Source organism: Zingiber officinale, chromosome 2B (genome assembly GCF_018446385.1).
Source record: "Zingiber officinale cultivar Zhangliang chromosome 2B, Zo_v1.1, whole genome shotgun sequence".
Classification (NCBI taxonomy): Eukaryota; Viridiplantae; Streptophyta; class Magnoliopsida; order Zingiberales; family Zingiberaceae; genus Zingiber; species Zingiber officinale.
Genome location: NC_055989.1, coordinates 137,111,306 through 137,131,114, shown reverse-complemented (window position 1 = coordinate 137,131,114; position 19,809 = coordinate 137,111,306). Strand labels below are relative to the sequence as shown.

Below are 19,809 nucleotides of genomic sequence, written 5' to 3'. Positions count from 1 at the left end.
TTTTAACGTTAAGCTATGGAACTGAAAGATAAACAAACATATCACAAAAAACATACTTTATTTTTTTTACTTGGTTCATAGTCTGTGCTGCTAGTCTAAGGCGTGTGGTCATTGACCACTTCTGATGGACAATTCACTAAAATCTCTTTCGAATAATAACTCGAAGATGGAGATTCATATTTTTACAAAGATAGGAATCGGTAACAAGTTTACTAACTCTTTTCAAAAATTGAGTTAAAAAGATGGATTAAGAGACAAGTATAATGACAATAAATAAATCCAATATAGGGCACAATTATAGAAGCAGCTTCTCAGCATTGCATCAGAGTTTCTAAGTAGAACGAGAGTATGAGGTGGTAGCAAAAGTTGAATTGAAACTGTTGTTTAAAGACTCTTTTAAAGGACATTCTGACTACCTGGAAGGCCTTTAGGCCGCCTCCAAGCTGTCCCATCCGATCTGACTCCATCAGTGATTTAGCCATCTCCAGGTACCTGGATCCCTTCTGAGCGCTTGGCCTGCTGACATGGCGTGAACCGGACAAAACTCTATCCAGCTACAACTTATCCTTCTCCAAGCGCCTGGATCCCTTTTAGGTGCCTGGATGCTGACGTGTGCAAATCAACCGGAGCATACCACCTCATCTGTAACACTAGTCTGTGTTTGGGCTATCCGGGTGCTTGTATCCCATATGGTTGCTTGGATCTCCAGGTGCCTGGAAGCTATCCGGTCACCTAGAAGTTATCTAGTCGCTTGGAGTTCACTGTTCCGGTCGGCTTCCGATCTCAAGTCCTTGTACCATAGAGTTAGCCCAAATAGAGTAATAATATAAAAAGACATTTTACAACTGTCCGATCTCGATTTTAGATTTTTAGTGAAATCTCGGATTATACCAACACCTATTATTCCCTCAAAGAAACTCATCCTTATCCACTCCACTCAAGAGAGTTTTTCTCCCTACCAAACATCCTATTCTCTAGACCTATTTGGACTTCCTGCTTAGCATACGATCCTCTGACCCCCCAAGACTTTCTCTGATGATCAGTCCTCTTTGATCCATCGACTTGCTAGATGTCTGATCCACTGACCTGTGTAGACTTCCCGTCTAGTGTCCTTGATCTTCTCATACTTCCACCTTCCCTAGTATTCAGTCCAGCTAACCTACTAGGACTTCCCCTTGCCTAGTAACTGGTTTGGGCTTTGATGTACAAATTGAGGGGAGGGGGTGGTTGTGTTGGATTTGATGTTAAGACTAAAAAAGGACAGCCCGGTGCACGAAGCTCTCGCTATGCGGGGTCCCGGGGAAAGATCCATTATACGCAGTCTTGCCCTGCTTTTTGCAAGAGGTTGTTTCCAGGATTTGATGTTAAGACTAATAAATGAAAACCATCCTAATCTAATCTCCTAGCTAAACTACAATTGGAAAGGAATGAACAAGAGTAAAGCATTCCTAATCTAATCTAATTGCAATCCAAATGAAGAACAAGCATCTCAAACTAGGGATGACAATAGGTCAGGTTCGGGTCGGATTCTATATCCTCCGTACCCATACCCATCGAGTATAGGATATCCGATGGGTATACCCATACCCATTAAAGGATCGGATATATTCTATACGTGCAATTTTTATTCTTTCTATCGAACTATTATCATTCAAAAAAATATATTAAAATTAACATCCTATTAAAAAATATATAATTTAAAAAATAGATTAAACATCTATATAGTCTCCTACTAATATCAACAAAAAATAGTAAGTTGATTTTAGAAAAAGAAAATTATATATATATATATATATATAATTTAATCGGGTATTCGGGTCGGATATCGAGTATTGATAGCCCCTCCATACTCTCCTCCATTCAGGTGAGATGTCGGATCCTCCATCTGATTCGGATGAAATTGTCATCCCTATCTCAAACATTCAAATGCAAATAAGAAATTACATAAAATAAACAAACTGAAATGCATTAACTAAAGTAACAAAGGTAATGTAAGGAGAATTAAGAAAAACACATTGCAAATACAAGAAACAAAAGGAAACTAAACACTAAAGGTGAAGGAGCTCTTCCCTGATCAAGATGGGTGGATGCGGTCTGAAGCTAAGAACCCCTAAAATCTAGTGAACAAAGGTGGAGTAGATGATGATGGAAACACCCTTCTGTCTCTTCTCCTCAATGGAAGGTGGCTCTCTGATGAGGAAGGGAACCTCCTTCCCTCCCCTTGAGGTGAATGAATGTGTAGTCGCGTTGCAATGGAGATGACTATGGGAACCCCCTTTTGTCTCTTCTTCTCAATGGATGGAGGGAGATGGCTGCTAGAGATGGAGATGTAACCTCTCCCAACTGGGAGAGGGTGAGGTGAGCTCTCGATGGAGGTGGAGATGGCTTGAGGAACCCCTCCAGCAAAGTATGGATGAAGGTGGAGTGGCATGCGTGAAGCGGAGAGATGACGTTGTGGGTGAGATGGCGAGGAAGGGAGAGGCTTCGTGCGTTAGTTGATCCAAATGAGGAGGAGGCGTGTGTTCCTCTCCTTGGTGAACCAGTGTGGTTGCTTCTTCAAGTGAACCAGCCTCCTATGTTTGTTGAACCAAACCCATCCAAGCTTGAACCAACTCCAATTGAGCTAAGAAATTCTCAAGTTGTGAACAGTTGTTGGATAAAGCCCTTCAACACTTGAATCAACTTCATAGATGTGAACCCAATCTCAATTGAACCACTCCAAGATGAACTGAACCCTCATTCAATCTTGAAAAAGCTCTCTCCTTAATCCTAGCCTTGGGTTAAGATTGGTTCCTACCAACTCAAGCTCACATTTTTAGATATCATGTCATAAATATAAGAAAAATTACATTGAAAATCGAAATAAATCCAAACTCACAAAATATGACATAAAAAAGATTTAAACATACGAGAGGACTAAAAGCGTCAAGTACGAGAGTAAAATCATGAGTCAAAATATCATGAGATGTCAGAGAATGATGTACGCAATGTTATCCTATTTTATAAGAGATTATTTTTGAAATTTAAACTCGTGACCTTTAGATCATACTATAATAACTTTAAAATTACACTAAGATTCAACTAGTAGTTAATTTCAAGCAAATAAAATGCTTCCAACACAACAACTGATCAATTTGGCTAACAGCGGGTCCTTTTAACAACTAACTGCTATTCAAAAAATCATGGTGATATAAATAACTGATCAGAAGTCACTGTGGCAAAAAGACGAATACGTTCACCCCTAACGCTCCCGTCAACCCGTCCCAAGACCAACACGGAGGAGCTAAATCACGGATGACTACTAACTGATCAAAAGTCATGATTATTCAACGGATGAGTCAATAGTCAAATCTCTATAGCAATAGATTATTGGGCGATAGCAATTGACTGGTGGAGACAAAAAGTGTAGAAACCAGCCCCATTGGAGACTGTTTAAAAAGGGCTTGCAGCTGGTTTTCTACAACGCTTTCTCCTAATCATCTTAAATGTTCAAGCCTCTCATCCATCTTGAAGCGAAAAGAAGAGCTCTTATGCTTCAGATTTTCCATTCTTGTCTCTTCTATTTTCACTGCTTCATTGAAATTATTTTCACTGAGTTAAAGGCAGCAGATTTTCTGAATTTTTAGTTCCAATGGGTACTGCTCTCTTTCTGATATTTTCGTTAATCAAACCAAAGAATAAATCTAGAAAGGCAAAGCAGACAGACCGTGAACCTTTTCTTTGTATGCCCAGAGGTTTATAGTTAAAATGCACGTTATTCATGGCATGGCCATGTTATTGCATGGTACATAAAGCATAAAATACATCTAAAGCTTTGAAGGTGGCTTTGAACTTCGATTTCGTATAAACTTCTGCATGGCTGAAAACTGTTCCTTGGTCATGCCATCATAATAGTTATGCGCCCTTTCCTGAAATTTTTGACAAAACAAATAGAATTATTGAAACCGAAACAAGATAGCTGAATCATCAACTAAAGTGGGTGTGACTACTTTTACGAAATAACCATGTGAAAATTATGCAAGATGAGAAACTGCAACTTCATTAAGTGTAATGAAAGTCCTATATGTGGAGCATGAGTTTTCTGATCCAACATTTGCTGGCAAGATAAACATATAATATCAAATTTCATGTTGTCATGCTCAAAGGTACACCATCAACGCATACTTCTTTTAGCTCAATTCATAATAGATGAGGGCAATGAAAGAATACTTGCATTCCATTTGCAATTAATTTTAAAATTTAGCATCCTATTGACCAACAGAGAGTATGAACCATTTCAGATCTCACCTTTTCGAGCAAACCAGCATGACGCAAATCCATTTTGAAACCATCATTAATAACTGATCGGTACCTGAAGACCATGTCCCTGTTGTTTTTTAAAATGGCGTGCGCAATTTCTTTGGCTTTCTTTAAAACCTCACCATTTTCCACAACATGGTTGACTAAGCCCCACTTTTCAGCCATCTCAGCCGTTATGAGCATGCAAGAAAGTGATACTTCACGAGCTCTATTTATTCCAATGATACGAGAAAGTTTTTGCGAAAGGCCCCATGATGGAAATATTCCAAACCTGAAACAATGTGTCAATTTTGCAACTTGAATTGCTAATGTGAGTCACGGCAAAAGAATACATGCCAATAGTGAAAGATGAGAAAATATTTAGAATTTTGTTGGATTTACCAAGAATGAATGTTTACATCTGTTGAAGCAAGAGCTGTACTAGCATTTCTATTTTGTAAGGCAGTGATTTAATATAACAGCAAAAATAAATATAGAAGGAAAATCAACCTCTAGGTGAACAATCTCTATCTTAAAGCAAGATGTCCGCTACGGTATCGCGGTAGGACATCCAGGTTGTCACCTAGGTATCCACGGTTTGATCCCCAGCTATGGCGTATTTGCATGAATTTTTCCTCTAAATGGAGCATATAACCAAAGGATACTGGGCTCTTGGGCTGCCCGCCGGCGTACTTCTCGATTTACCCTGATGGTCGGTGGGTATTGGGATAATTCCATAGGATTTGGTCAGTCACTTCAGGAATAGTCAATAAGGCTAACTGGATTTATCATATATTTTTTTTCTATCTCAAGGCAAGATACTGAACTATCAAGTGAAAAACCAAATCTATACACCATATGTAACAGAAGTTGATGCCTCTACAGTGGCAAATGGTAAGCCATTCATCACAAATCCCAGAAACTGTAAACAGAAGAATGATTTAGAAACAGGAAATTACAGTTTTATACAAATGAGCACGGTGAGCTCCTCTTTAAATGGAAGTGACAACCAAATCCAATTAAACCTCAGAGAAGGATAAGATTTGACTCATAATTTGATTGTGTAGATCGCCACAACCGGAATGTTCAATAGAATAATCATGCTTGGTCTCCTTAAGCCATGGCATATGCTGAGGATGTATCTCGAGACATTCGTCAAGATTACTCAGATAAAAATAGAAAAGATGAAGACAATCAAAATTTATTTATTATATAAAATATAAATTAATTAACAAAATAATGATACCAGAAATAAAATAAAAATTATCTTAATGAAAGAAACTAATTTAGAGTCAATCCGAGGAATCTCAAAGTGTCTAATGTCATTTTCAAGATAATTAAATATATTAGTAATTTTGTGAACATATTATTAAGCTCACCTTCCCAAAAGCCCAAATGGCTTGTGAAAATTTTTTTGAGGGAAAAAAACGTAGCATACTGTATGATCAATGAGGTATTTTTCAAATTTTGAACCTTAGTAATATTCTATATTAGGTGTAGAGTCAACTAAGTTTTTATCTGTGTCACATTTGAATCTAATTCCACTAAAAAGCACATACAGCATTAAAAAGTGAAAACGATTGCAACATATATTAATTGTACGCTTGTATTGTAATTTTTTATGAGGATTTCCAGGAAGGTCTAGCTCCTAGTCATGGCCATATACATACATTCTTAGATAGTAGAGCCTGCACTAGGGCTATGGGATATGGATTATCTCATGAAAATTATGACCTCAGGTTTCTTTCAGAATTTCAGAAACTCTTCCTTCATCTAAAGTTGAGTATATGTTATCATCAAAAAAAATGGGATATGGTAGTTATCATATAGAACACAATGAACATAAGTGTTTTTCATGTTTTATTTTTTTTTTACGTGTATTATTTTGATTGACTAATTAACTTATTATTATCAAGCCTCTAGTGGATCACTGAAGGTTGTAGTTGTTAAAACTTAAAAGGCTTATAGGTGAGGTCTAACTATGACATTTTAATGATTTTACAATGCATTTTAAGTTAAAGTTTATATTTGACAATTTGCATGTGTGTAAGCATAAAGTCTATATTTGACCAACCTTATTTAATTAAAGTTTTTCCCACCACCATAGACTAGGCTTCCCTCGTCCTTGAAGCGTAGATCGGAACTCCTAGCAAGCAACTATTGTGCAAAATTATCTAGCTTGTGCTTCTTTTTTATCACTAAGATCAATAACCGCGACTCCCCTCCCATAATCATGGCCCTCTAAGGAACCAAGATTAAACCAAGTGAAAGCCCTCTGTTCCCAATCTCCCTGACACCTACTATATATCATCGTGTGACAGTGTACAAACTTCACTTGTTCCCAATCTCCCTGACGCCTACTAGCAGAATCTTTGTTGGTACTCGCAATTGCAAGTTACACCATCTCCAATGATGTGATTGCTCTCATATTCGGCCTTCACATAGTGCGTGTACCTCACTTCACAACTATGTTCCACCATAAACAAATTCCCACTAGCATGATCAACACCTCCAAACTCGCTAACGATATTAGTATTGACAATATTGTCATTGGTCACTCTAGCACCAATCGGCCTACACCAAAGTCGTTTTCACCACCTCCACTAAGACTCGCTGTAGTGATCATAGTGACATCTCTAGGTTACACCTTCCTATTGTCGTCTGTGGAGTCCCCTTTGAATCTATTATAAATGTTAGATGTGCTCCAAGGTTTACCATAAAATGATATCTTCGAAATACCCAAGAATTGGACACGAGGTTAATTTGATTTAATATAACATTAATTACAAATTGTAAGGAAGAAAGGAGCAGCATGTGATACAATACCAATTGAGATGCAAACCTCGTGGTAATTTCAACACATGGCTAAAAAATTCAAGTAAATTACATTTTCTATTTGAAATTTAATTTATTTAATTGGTAATTTAAATTTTTCATCTAATTAGTTTCTCTTACAAAACTAGTAAGTATAATCAAAATCTTTTTAAAATATAAAAATATCATCGTACATTATCTCTTTTTCCTATTTAATTAGTAAAAAAACCATACAAGTAGTATTATTTAATTTACTAATCATAATCATCATGTTTCCTTTACTATCCATAATGCTCTCATTTTGTAAGTATCATTAATATATTAAATTAACATGTTAAGAGCATGAATTAAAATCTCGAGTCATTTCGCCCGATAAGGGCGAAACATCTTGTTCTGCCAGTGAACTGGCACCCGCACAAAAACACCTCTGATGCAGTCAAGTTGCGCGGGCCAGGAACATGTCTAGACTCTTCGCGTGGACCGCACGTTCTCGCTGTCGTGGCAACGCGGAATAGGGGTAAGGTTTTTAACTTAGATTTAATTAAATAACATAAGTTAATAATTTTAATCAACTCCTAACTATAATTGAGATAATTTAAATAAATTTAATTAAAGTCTAATAAAACTATATGAAGGGGAGCCTTGGCGCAACGGTAAAGTTGTCATGTGACCAAAAAAGTCACGGGTTCGAATCCTGGAAACAGCCTCTTGCAAAAAAACAGGGTAAGGTTGTGTACAATAGATCCTTCCCCGGGACCCCGCATGGCGGGAGCTTCGTGCACCGGGCTGTCCTTTTTTTTTTAATAAAACTATCTCATTAATATATATATTTTAAATATTTAGATTAATTTTTTTTATTTTTAGTTAATATATGTTATATTTAAAAAATATCAAAACTATATCAGTATGACACGATATGATACCGAAACTGTTCGTTTCGATCCGAGACTGAAACCTCGGTATGACTCGAGATTTTAAACCATAGTTAAGAGAAATCACCATCACCATTATGAGAGAGCAGATATATAGATGCTAGTCGAGCATAGATTTATGAAAAGGTCATACGTATAACTTTGAGGAACATTACCTTTGATACACTTACATCCCTAAACATCATAGAATTATTACCCACATTGACATTATTCTGTCTAAAAAAACTCTGCTAATGTCATATTCCGGAAAATAATAAGCATTGTAAACCTAGATATATTAGGGCAAAGGTTCCGATTTTTAATAGAAAAATACTTTTTGATAATTAAAATAGAAGATAACTCTAACATGCCTTCTATCAAACAAGTATGATTCGCCAAATTATGCCATTATGGATCCACTAAGAAATATTAGCAATATGTCTAGGCTAATGGTGATACAGGACCAACCCAACATGACCCTTTGAAGGTCCCAACATGACCCTTTGAACTTCAAAGGGTCATAACATTTGACTCGGGACTCGGAATCAAAGTCTGTCGTCGATGGACACATGTGCAGAATTCAGAGATCTACATTTGTTATAGGGACCGTAACTGCCAAATTTCGGGCCTAAATTCCACTATTTAGGCCCTAATCCGAGTCTTCGAAGATTTTATTACTATTTTTAGTAATTTTCATTTTTATGGTATTTAGGGTTTTTTTTTTTTTTTGAGTCCTAGATTATCTCCTATTCTGTTAATTTCATTTCCTTTTCTGAAAAGATCTATTTTCTTTCTCTACAAGATTGGAATTGAAGTTCATATATTAGGATTTCTTTCCTTTCTTAATCTTAGGGTTTAGAATCTATATAAGACTATGTTTAGTTGTACAAGGATTCATTCCTTTATTAGTAACAAAGTTTCCTTTTTTGAAAAACCACGAGATTTCTCTTTGTCGTCTTGGTTTCCTCTTCTTGTCTTCTCAATTCTATTGTCTCATCCACCTGCAGGATAATAGTTATCCTGCTCGACATCAGTTGGTGTCAGAGTCGACAGTGTCCGATTAACGAATTCAAGCGCCAGATCCAATGGAAGGTCGTAATGGTAGTGATCGTGGTCGTGCTCGCGGTCGCAACAATAGGCAGGTTTTGATTGAGGAAATCGAGCACCGTGGACATAGTGTTCAAGGTATGATGACGATTGAGAATTTGTGGAGGTAAGTTAAAAAGTTAACCGAGTAGATGGCAGCAATGGTGGCGCTGTAAAATCTTGAAGGTCAAGAGATTTCAGATCGAGGATCCGAGTCAACCTTCGAGAATCCTTACTACTGTCAAACTGCAAGTCAGGAACGCCATGTTCGGGAGGAGCCTTATGAAGACCTTGGTTTTCGGGTTGAACTACCTGAATTTTTGGGTAGTTTCGTTGATTGGTTGAACGAAGTGGAGCGAATTTTTGAGTATAAACAAGTTCCAAATCGGATGAAAGTGAAGATAATTGCCATCAGACTTAAGGGGAGAGCATCGGCGTGGTGGGAATAGATGCGGTGTTCACGAGACAGACAGGGCAAGTCCAAAATAGATGGTTGGGAGAAGATGAAGCTGAAGGGTCACTTCCTATCTTTCGGTTATACTCAAACTCTGTTTCAACGACTTCACTCGTTAAGACAGGGCACGAGATCGATCGACGAATATACGGATGAGTTCCACTAGCTGACCGCTGGAAACGACCTATTCGAGACAAGGAGCAGACAGTCGCACGATGGGTTGCGTTAACCCTTATAAGATACCATCAACCTTTATTCATTTTTGACGGTGTTAGAAGCCTACCAGAGCTCATTAGTTGTTGAAAAACAACAGAATCGGAAGCCAATGGTGAGAGGCGACTAAAACAGTCAATCAATTCGCCCTGAAGGTTCACGTTCCATATCGCAGTAGCCTTCACAAGTTAATCCTAATGTTCCTATCACGTGTTATTGTTGTGGCGAATAGGGACACAACGCTAACCGATGCAGGAAACCTGCTCTTGCTAAACAGAAAGGCAAAAATCTATTGATCGAGGAAGACATGGAAAAAGGGACCGAAGCAATTGGCGACCCGGTGTATGATGCGTCTAACCAGGTGATTTATGGTGACGGCCAAGAGACATTGGTCTTTCGTAAGAATTTGCTGACTCCCCAGGGAGATTCGAAGGAAAATTGGTTAAGAACCAATATTTTTCACACTACCTGCACCATCGCAGACAAAGTCTGCAAGATAATCATCAACAGCGACAGTTGTGAGAACGTACTGTCCGCCGAGGCTATCCAGAAATTACAGTTGAAAATGGACCATCATTCTAAACCATATAAGTTATCCTAGCTGAATAAAGACATTGAGATAATAGTAAACCGATGATGTCTCGTGCCTTTTTCAATTAACAAATATTTTGATAGTATTTGATGTGATGTGGTAGTCATGGATGCATATCATATATTATTGGGATAGCCTTGGCAGTATGATCACAGTGTTGTTCGTGATGGGTGGGAGAATACACATACCCTTCACGTCAAGGAAAAAAAGATTGTGTTGGCGCCACGGTGGAAAGGAACCACTTCAATTCCAGCAGCTAAAACTACTAATCTGCTTTCTATGTCTAGGTTTTTAGATGAGATGGAGCATGACGATGTTGTCTATGCTTTGCTGCCGCACCAGAGTGATGTCCAAGCCACGAACACAAAGCCACCAGCCAAAATGCAGCAGTTGCTAGTGGATTTTATGAGTTGATGCCAGAGGATCTTCCTTCTAGGCTATTATCTATAGAGATATCTAACATCAAATTGATCTTGTTCCAGGATCGAGTTTGCCTAATCGACCAACATATCGCCTCAGTCCTAAGGAAGCTGAGGAATTACAACATTAGGTGATGGAGTTGCTAGAAAATGGTCACATCCGTGAGAACATGAGCCCCTATGTCGTTCCTGCTCTACTAGTGCCGAAAAAGGATGACTCGTGGCATATGTGTGTTGACAGGTGAGTAGTCAACAAGATTATAGTGAAGTATAGGTTTCCAATTCCTCGCTTAGACGATATATTGGATCAACTATCAGGTTCTAGGATTTTCTCAAAAATTGATCTCAAAAGCGGTTACCACCATAAAATAATAAGACCAGAAGATGAATGGAAGACAACATTCAATACGCAACATGGACTTTATAAGTGGATGGTCATGCTTTTGGACTGTCCAATGCACCTAGCACATTCATGAGGTTTATGCATCAGATTTTGCGGTCTTTCATGGAAAAGTTTGTGGTGGTTTACTTCGATGACATTCTCATCTGCAGTCCGACATAGGCATCACACTTCAATTACCTCCATGCTATTTTTGAAAAACTAAAGACTGCTTATTTGTCATTAAGAAGTATTTTTTCTTTATACATCAGTAACCTTCCTTGGCTCTATTGTTTCTATTGATGGTGTGCACACAGATCAAGTAAAGATAGACACAATCTTGGAGTGGTCTTGAAAGACGTCAGAAGTTTCTACGGCTTGGCTTCTTTCTACCGTCGGTTCATTAAAAATTTTAGCACTATGATTACTCCCATCACAAGTGTCTCAAGGGATATGAGATTTCAAGTGGTCTAAATAAGAAAAGGTTAGTTTTCAACTGGTCAAGCAGAAAATGACCAAAGCACCCGTTATGGCACTACCTGATTTTAACCCAGTGTTCGAGGTCAACTGTGATGCATCCAGTATTGGGATAGGGGGTATTTGGGCCAATCTGGGTGTTTGGTTGCCTTCTTCAGCGAAAAGATATCTGAATCTAAGAAGAATTATTCTACCTACAACTTAGAGCTCTACGCCGTTATTCAGTCTTCGAAGCATTGACGGCACAACCTGCCACAAAGGGAATTCATCTTGTTTACTGATCACGAAACCTTAAAGTACATCAATGACTAACACAAGTTGAGTAGGTGGCATGTCAAGCGGGTGACTTATTTGTAGGAGTTTACTTTTACGTTGAGACATTAAGCGGGAAGCCTCAATCGTGTAGCAGATGTCTAAGCCGTCGCTCTTCGTTACTTACCACCATGAGTACCAAGGTTGCCGGTTTTGAGGTTTTTGTATATATGTACACAGTGGATCCTTCGTTCGGAAGGATATCCTAGGAGGTGCAAGATAGTCTTCGTCACGATTTTATTCGACATAATAGTTATATGTTTCGTGGCTTGTGCGTTCCGAATTGTTCACTAAGGCAACGGATTATAAGTGAACTTCATAATGAAGGACACTTCGATCGTGACAAGACACTGGTTCTTATCTCTGTTGATTTTTATCGGCCCAAGTTGTAGATTAGTGCTTTGTATGCTAGCGGTCTAAGGGTATTCTTGTCAATGCAGACTTGTACACGACTTTACCTATTCCTGAAGCTCTTTGGCTCGATGTCAGCATGGATTTTGTATTGGGGCTATCCCACACCCAATAAACCTCATATTTTATTCTAGTTGTGGTTGACAGATTTTTAGAGATGGCACATGTTATAGCTTACAGGAGGATTATGGATGTCCGTATTGCCCATCTTTATTTCAAGGAGGTCGTGCGTTTGTATAGTGTTCCTCAACCCATGACTTTCGACCATGATAGCAAATTTATCAATAATTTTTAGAAGAGTTTATAGGGAAAATTGGGAATGTAGTTAAACTTTAGCAGTGTCAACCACCCCCAGACAGATGAACAGACCAAGGTAGTGAAATAAAGTTTGGGCAATCTTCTGAAATGTTTGACAAGTACTAAGTCAAAGTAGTGGGATTTAACATTACCTCAAGCAGAATTTGCCAAGAACAGATCAAGAAACAAGATCACATGATTGAGTCCTTTTGAGATTGTCTATGGGTGGAACTCATCTAGGGTTCTGGACTTAGCTCCTGTTCCACATGTGAGACAATTTAGTCCTAAAACAATAAGATGGCAGAGCATCTTCGAGGCATTCATGAGCAGGTGAAATTGACAATTTTGAATAGAAATACCAAATACAAAATATTTTGTCTAGGCTATTTTAACTCGTGATCGTTTCCCTGTTAGCGAGTACAATAAGCTGAAGGATCGAAAGATTGGATCGTGTGAAATATTGTAGAAGATCAACGATAATACCTACAGTTGCACCTTCCTAGTCATTTGAAGATGTCTAATGTCTTCAATATGAAGCACTTCACTCCTTACTCGATGGATGCTGTTGAGGTTAAACTCGAGGACGAGTTCTTTTCAACTCGAAGAAATTGATACGGGACCAACCTAACATGACCCCTTGAATTTCAAAGGGTTATAACTTTTGATTCAGGACTTGGAATAAAACTGTCGGTGGTTACACGTGCAAAATTCATAAATCTATATTTGTTTGGGGGAACCCATAACCACCAAGTTTCGGTCCCAAAATCCACCGTTTAGGCCCTTATCCGAGCCTTCAAAGATTTTATTACTATTTTTAGTAATTTTTATTTTTATGGTATTTAGGATATTTTTGATATTTCTCCTATTATGAGTCCTAGTTTGTCTATATCAATGTCTTGTTGTGTTAATTTTAATTTCTGTCAAAAGATTTTATTTTTTGGAAAGATCTCTTTTCTTTCTCAACAAAATTGGAATTGAGGTCCATATATTAGGATTTCTTTCCTTTCTTAGTCTTAGGGTCTAAAATCTATATAAACACATGTTTAGCTGTATGAGGATTCAGCCCTCTATTAGTAATAAAGTTTTCTTTTTTGGAAAACCACACGATTTCTCTTTGTCCTCTTGGTTTTCTCTTCTTGTCTTCTTCTCAATTCTGTTATCTCATCCGTCCGCAAGATAATCGCTATCCTGTCTAGCATCAAATAGTGAATGATACGCAAGAACCTATTGAACATTAGCTAAATAAGTCGTAAATTCAAAGAAAGATATGGCTCATCACACTTTCACATTTAACTATATACAAAATTTATAATTAAAGTCGATCATCCTTAAGTGTGATAGAATAGTAGCATTAAGCCCATCATAACTTATTAGATTTAGGTCAGAAATTAAAAGAGAAGGTAATCTATTTTCATATACAACAATATAGGAAGTGTATTGTAATGATCTAATAATTGAGTATGCCCTTTAGCTTAAAAAAAGTATAGAAAACAAATCTTTGCATGAACACAAATAAAAAATTCATAATCAAATATACACAAATTCTATTTAAAGGAAAATATCCAGAAATAGAATCAAATTTAAAAACAACATTCAAAACTGATAGTTTCCCTAACCTTAATGAAGCTTAAGTGAATCACAAGATTCAACCTTAAAAGGCCCCAATAATAACATGATGTAAGAAAACTCCTCTATTGACTTAAACCTAGAAGATCCCCTAATAATTTGACTTTCAAGAACTTCTCCATGTCTTGATTGTAGAAGAATTTCTTGATAACTTGACCTTAAGAGAGCTCTCCAATGGCATTTTAGACAGCTCCTTACCTCTTATTAATTTGTCCTCTGGAAAGACTCTTAATTGAACCCATATCATTAGTCAAAAAGAGTACGTTGTAACTTATTTTTATTAAGAAACCCACATAATGCTATCAAATTTTTATCTTAATGAGTGATCTCATCCCTAAGACATTTTTATTACGAAACCCTCAACATGCTATCAAAATTTTATTTTAATGAGTGATCTCGTCCCTAAGACATTTTTATTAAGAAACCTCAACATGCTTTCAAAATTTTTATCTTAATGAGTGATCTCATCCCTAAGATACAAAAACCTCCAAGCAAATTCCAATACTTAAATCCAAAAGAGTCCCCCTGATAAATTACCCTATTTAGAGAAACCCAATATGAGTTCAATCTTGTTGAGTGTTTTCATTCATAAGATACAAGAGCCTCTAAGCAAACTCCAAAATAATTAAATCTCAAAGAGTCCCTGATAAATTACCCAATTCAAAGAGCATTTAATATGAGCTCGATCATATAGATATTAAATTATTCCTGTATTTAGTTTTCTCCTATCACTAATGATATTTTAATCTTACCCCCTAAAGAGCACTCTATCATTTCCTTTCTCAAGTCTTATCAATAGAGGCCTAACAATCCTTTGCTCAAGCCTCCTAAAAACCCTTCTGACAATATTTACTTGAATAGGTTGGATCAATTGCATGATAGAGGGGGGATTGAACAGCACAAATTACAAACTTCATTCTTTGAGTTACTTTTTGAGTAAACATGGAAGAAGTAAAAATAAACAACTAAGCAATGCACCACAAATATAGACACACCATAAACACAAGACACAAGCTTTAACGTCGTTCATAGCCCCTAGGTTGCTACTCCACAATCCTATAGTCCTCACCACAAATTTCACTTTCTTCTTTCGGGCCTCAGCGGAGGTAGAAGAAACCGCTTACAATATAACAGTTTTACATCTTAACAAGAGATGTAGGAAGAAGTAAAAATAAACAAAGCAATGCACCACCAATATAGACACACCACAAACACAAGGCTCAAGGATTCAATGTCATTCATAGCCCATAGGCTGCTACTCCACGATCCTATAATCCTCACTGCAAATTCACTTTCTTCTTTCGGGCCTCAGCAGAGGTAGAAGAAACCTCTTACAATATAACAGTTTTACATCTTCACAAGAGATGTAGGTTTAAGCACAAAAGACTAATGAAATTTAAATAAAATATACTTTACAGAGATTTACAAAAGTGAGATCTAGATCCTCTGAATTTGTAAGACACAATTCTTTCCTTTTAATTATAGAACGGAAGAAGGATAAAAAAATCTTGTATGTAGATCAAGGTCCTTACCACAAAGAACTTTAGCACAGAGAACAATAGAGCAATGCAGCAGAGACAACATCTTTTATAACTTTACTATCAATTGACTGAACATACTTCATCAATCAGTTGATCACTTTAACCTTATCGTATCTAGCTAAATTCATAGCATGTAGAAATCTTTGAGATTAGACAGATCAACTTTTAATTCTGTCTCCAATCAATTATGTACTCCTACAATCGATTGTGTTGCTGAAGAGTGGACTTCCAGAGTCGACTTACAAACATTCCATTCCTTTCTACAAGTTAACAGTCGACTCTCCTAGTCAACTGCTTAACAATCTCTTCCCTTTCAAAATTCATTAATCGACTTGCCGAGTCAATGGTTCAACATTCAGCTCACATTCATTCTAAACCACAAATTCAAACATACTATGGTTTCCATCAGTCAACTGTACATGCACAGCAGTCAACTACATACAAACCATAAATCTCAAGTCATTTGTGGTATCGATCAGTCGACTTGAATAGTCCCCACAATCATCTCATACCATAAAACCAAACTTGTTCAAATTCGGAGTTTGTACTCTCCCTGTGCAACGTAGATTTATACCTCGGTATTAGTCAACTAAGGCACCATGACTCAACCCATGTATGAGTTGATCGTCTCAAGATTACATGATCTCAAAACTTTCAGGTTAGAGATTTACCTAATGCCAGGAGACTACCATGCCAACTGGACTTCTGTGCCTGGAGTCTTACCACTCCAGGTCTTCCTTGCTAAGACCCTTCTTGCAATTACTCCACCTAGAAGCCAACATCCCACGCTTGCTAAGAATCTGCCTAGCATCCGACATCCCATGTCTATTAGGGCTTCCACCATGTCCATTTACCTAGCATCCGACATCTCTTGTTTATCTGCTACCGCACATTTGACATAACATCAGATCACAACAAATACTTGAACATAATTCAAACATCAAAACCATGCAACACACCTGCTTGGTTAGATTGTATTAGCAATCCTCCCAGAACATGCAACATACATGCATGAGTGATTACATCAATTGAATTTTTTTCAAAAATCCACTAATAATCTTTTAGTTAAGCCTCCTAAAGAATATTAGACGATCCTTTGCTCAAGTGTCCACAAATATATAATTCCTTATATCGTTCGTTTTTCCTTCACTTTCTCCTGTACTTTTTCATTCCACAACCAATATTTCTTACTTGGTGATACATATCCCTTTGACTCACTCATATACTTTGGCTACTATTTTTAATTTTGATACCATATTATCCCATGTCATAGTAAAGTCATCATATATTTCACCTAATGCTTGTACTTCTACTTAAATATGTTTTACTTCCAATACTTTAACTTCCACCATTTAATTCCATGAGTCGTGTATATTTTCCTTCTATTGATACTATGAGGCATATATCCAACACTACTAACTTATATTGGATAGTTAAGCTTTTTAGAGGGATGATCTTGCAATCTTTATAAATTTTTCTATCATTCTTCCTAACCATAAGAAAGTCAATTTTGGATTTATTATTCCCACTTTTGAACGTGACCAAGTGTTCTTCACTTTTCTTAAAAAACGTATTAGCTAGTATAAGGTCATATGCTATCATAAAATCCAATAAAGTTTTCTCTTCTTCATTTTTTGTTCCGAACTCATAACTTTCATACACCCTCTCATATTCCTCATTTTTCACACTGACATGTCCATTAAGATCGCTTCCTATGAAAATCATTTCATTTTACGAAATATTTTGTAATACTTCATCTAGGTCGTCCCAAAATCTTGATTTGGTATCTTTATCTAATCCTACTTGAGGTGTATATATGCTAATTATGTTCATATTATTTTTCGCCACTACTATTTTAAGAGCTATAATTCTATCCTCTTTCTAACTACTCTTACAACTTCTTTTAACGAATTATCTACCACAATACCCACTCCATTTTTTGTTTTATTCTTTCTTATGTACCATAACTTAAAACCTGAGTTCTCTATCATCTTTGCCTTTTTGCCTATCCATTTTGTCTCTTATACACTCAATATACTAATTTTTCTCCTAATCATCGTCTCTACTACCTTCATTAAGGGTTTCTATATTTCATATTTCAAATCATAGACAATTAGTTTTCCTATAATATTTGTTCTTATCCAATCTAAGGTGTGAGAAATCTTGTCTATTTAACACTCCATCCAAATTCTCATGGAGATGTAGCGGTCCTTGCCGAGATGTTGAGTCGAACCTTGCAACGTGAACTCTTGCATATTTAATATTATACCCAAGTTCTGGAGATGTAGCGATCTTTGTCGAAACATTACAATCGAACCCTACAACGTGTTCCTTTCAGGGAACAAACCTAGCATTAACACAATAGTTTAATGGATCAATTCATTAAACATTTACCTTAGTTTAATGTTAGCTGACGACCTAACGCATCCCTCCTCCTTTATCTGAGTTTGGCACCAGCCATGACAATGTAATTCATCATTGGTGGAGTTAAAGATAAGGAGAGAGAAATTAAAATTAAAATAGGTGACTAGAAAGATGTACAAAACTATACAAATTTCGAAGTGTGAATAAGTTGTCAATGAGGACGGTGCTGAAATTTAAGAATGATGGGAGGTGGAGAAACCTCTTAAAATCACAAGAGTACAAGAGAACTACAATGAAGGCATAGAGAGAAGGAAGAAACTCTAATAAGACTTGACCAATCCTATTTTCGTGAGCCTAAGAGACTCAGCACCCCTTTGATAGCCTTCAATCCTCCAATATATGTCGCCGCTCAATAGTCGACTACTTCATCTTCATCAATTTACTATTCCTCGTGATCCAACCATTATCGCACAGCAACAGCTCCTTTCTACTTTCCACATGGGCAAGTAGTCAACCAGTCATTTATCATCAGTTAACTTATGTCATATCTAACTACCAACTTGACTTAGCCATGAACAGAACCATTTTATCCACCAGCACCTTGGACCCATCGATTGATGACTATTAACTCCTAAACCTTGAATCACTCGGGGTATTGAATTTCCCAATCACCAATCAACTACTACCCATCATCAGTGCATTATAGATCCTAACTATGACCACCTCTAAGGTCGAGTATATCTATGTTGAGTTCTACCATCATCCTCTGTGGGTACAAGTACTCAACACTTATAGCCCCCACGGGCTGGATCAGCTGGAAGGGTGTCTGACGCTTGCAACGGAGGTTCAAGGGCGGTCGCCAGTTGCACACGGGCGTAAAACCTCGGTCTGCTGCGTTTTAAATTCCACTCGACCCCAGTCACCCCTCCTGCCCAGCTTAACCGTGATTTACCACCTCTGGATATTTGTGGAGCCAGACCCAGGGGGCCGCTAAGGTGGTGGTTCCACCTTTTGCAACAAAGTACTCGACACTTATAGCTCACCAGAGACATAATCACAGATTGACTTCGCCTCTTAGTCATCTCCTATTAAGTTATTTAGTCCCTCAGATGCACACAAACCCACGGCTCCTCCACATCTCATCCTTCACCCCTTCACCTATGGAATCCACCTCATCCTTGCTGCTAACCTGACCACACCAAGTCAATACTCCAAAGCTCTCCAGCACAACCTTGGTGCTCCTTGTCTTGTGGTCCCTCAAACATCCCATATCATCCTTCTTCAATCTCTATGAACCTCTAAGCCACTGAGTGTGCCACCTTGACCATCCCAAGCAAACCATCAACCACTCAAATATGTCGAGCCACAAGCTACCCAAGCTCCATGTGTGTTCCTGCAATCCTACACACTCAAACACACATCAGAACAATAGGATAAGGCCTAACTTAAACCCTTTGTCCTAATTTAAACCCTTCGCTCAAATATCAAAACTTAAAGGTCACACCTCACCACTTGGAGCACAATTGCACCAACACTATATGTTGTGATTTTGACATAATAAAATCACGTCATATGGAGATAAGAAAGGAAGCTTAACTTCCTAATTAGGAAGAGAATACATGAAAAATCTAGGCT

At 37.5% G+C, this 19,809-nt stretch overlaps 1 protein-coding gene across 1 annotated transcript in view; it reads right to left on the bottom strand.

Moving 5' to 3' along the window:
* Window positions 1–3,703: 3,703 nt before the first annotated feature.
* Window positions 3,704–19,809, bottom strand: part of LOC122047411 (probable enoyl-CoA hydratase 1, peroxisomal) — a 33,366-nt gene continuing 17,260 nt past the window's right edge. The window contains exons 2-3 of the mRNA XM_042608694.1: window positions 4,288–4,570; window positions 3,704–3,908 (exon numbers count right to left, since the gene is read on the bottom strand). Coding sequence (XP_042464628.1) covers window positions 3,807–3,908; window positions 4,288–4,570 — 385 coding nt within the window. The 3' untranslated portion in view covers window positions 3,704–3,806. The remainder of the gene's footprint in view (window positions 3,909–4,287; window positions 4,571–19,809) is intronic.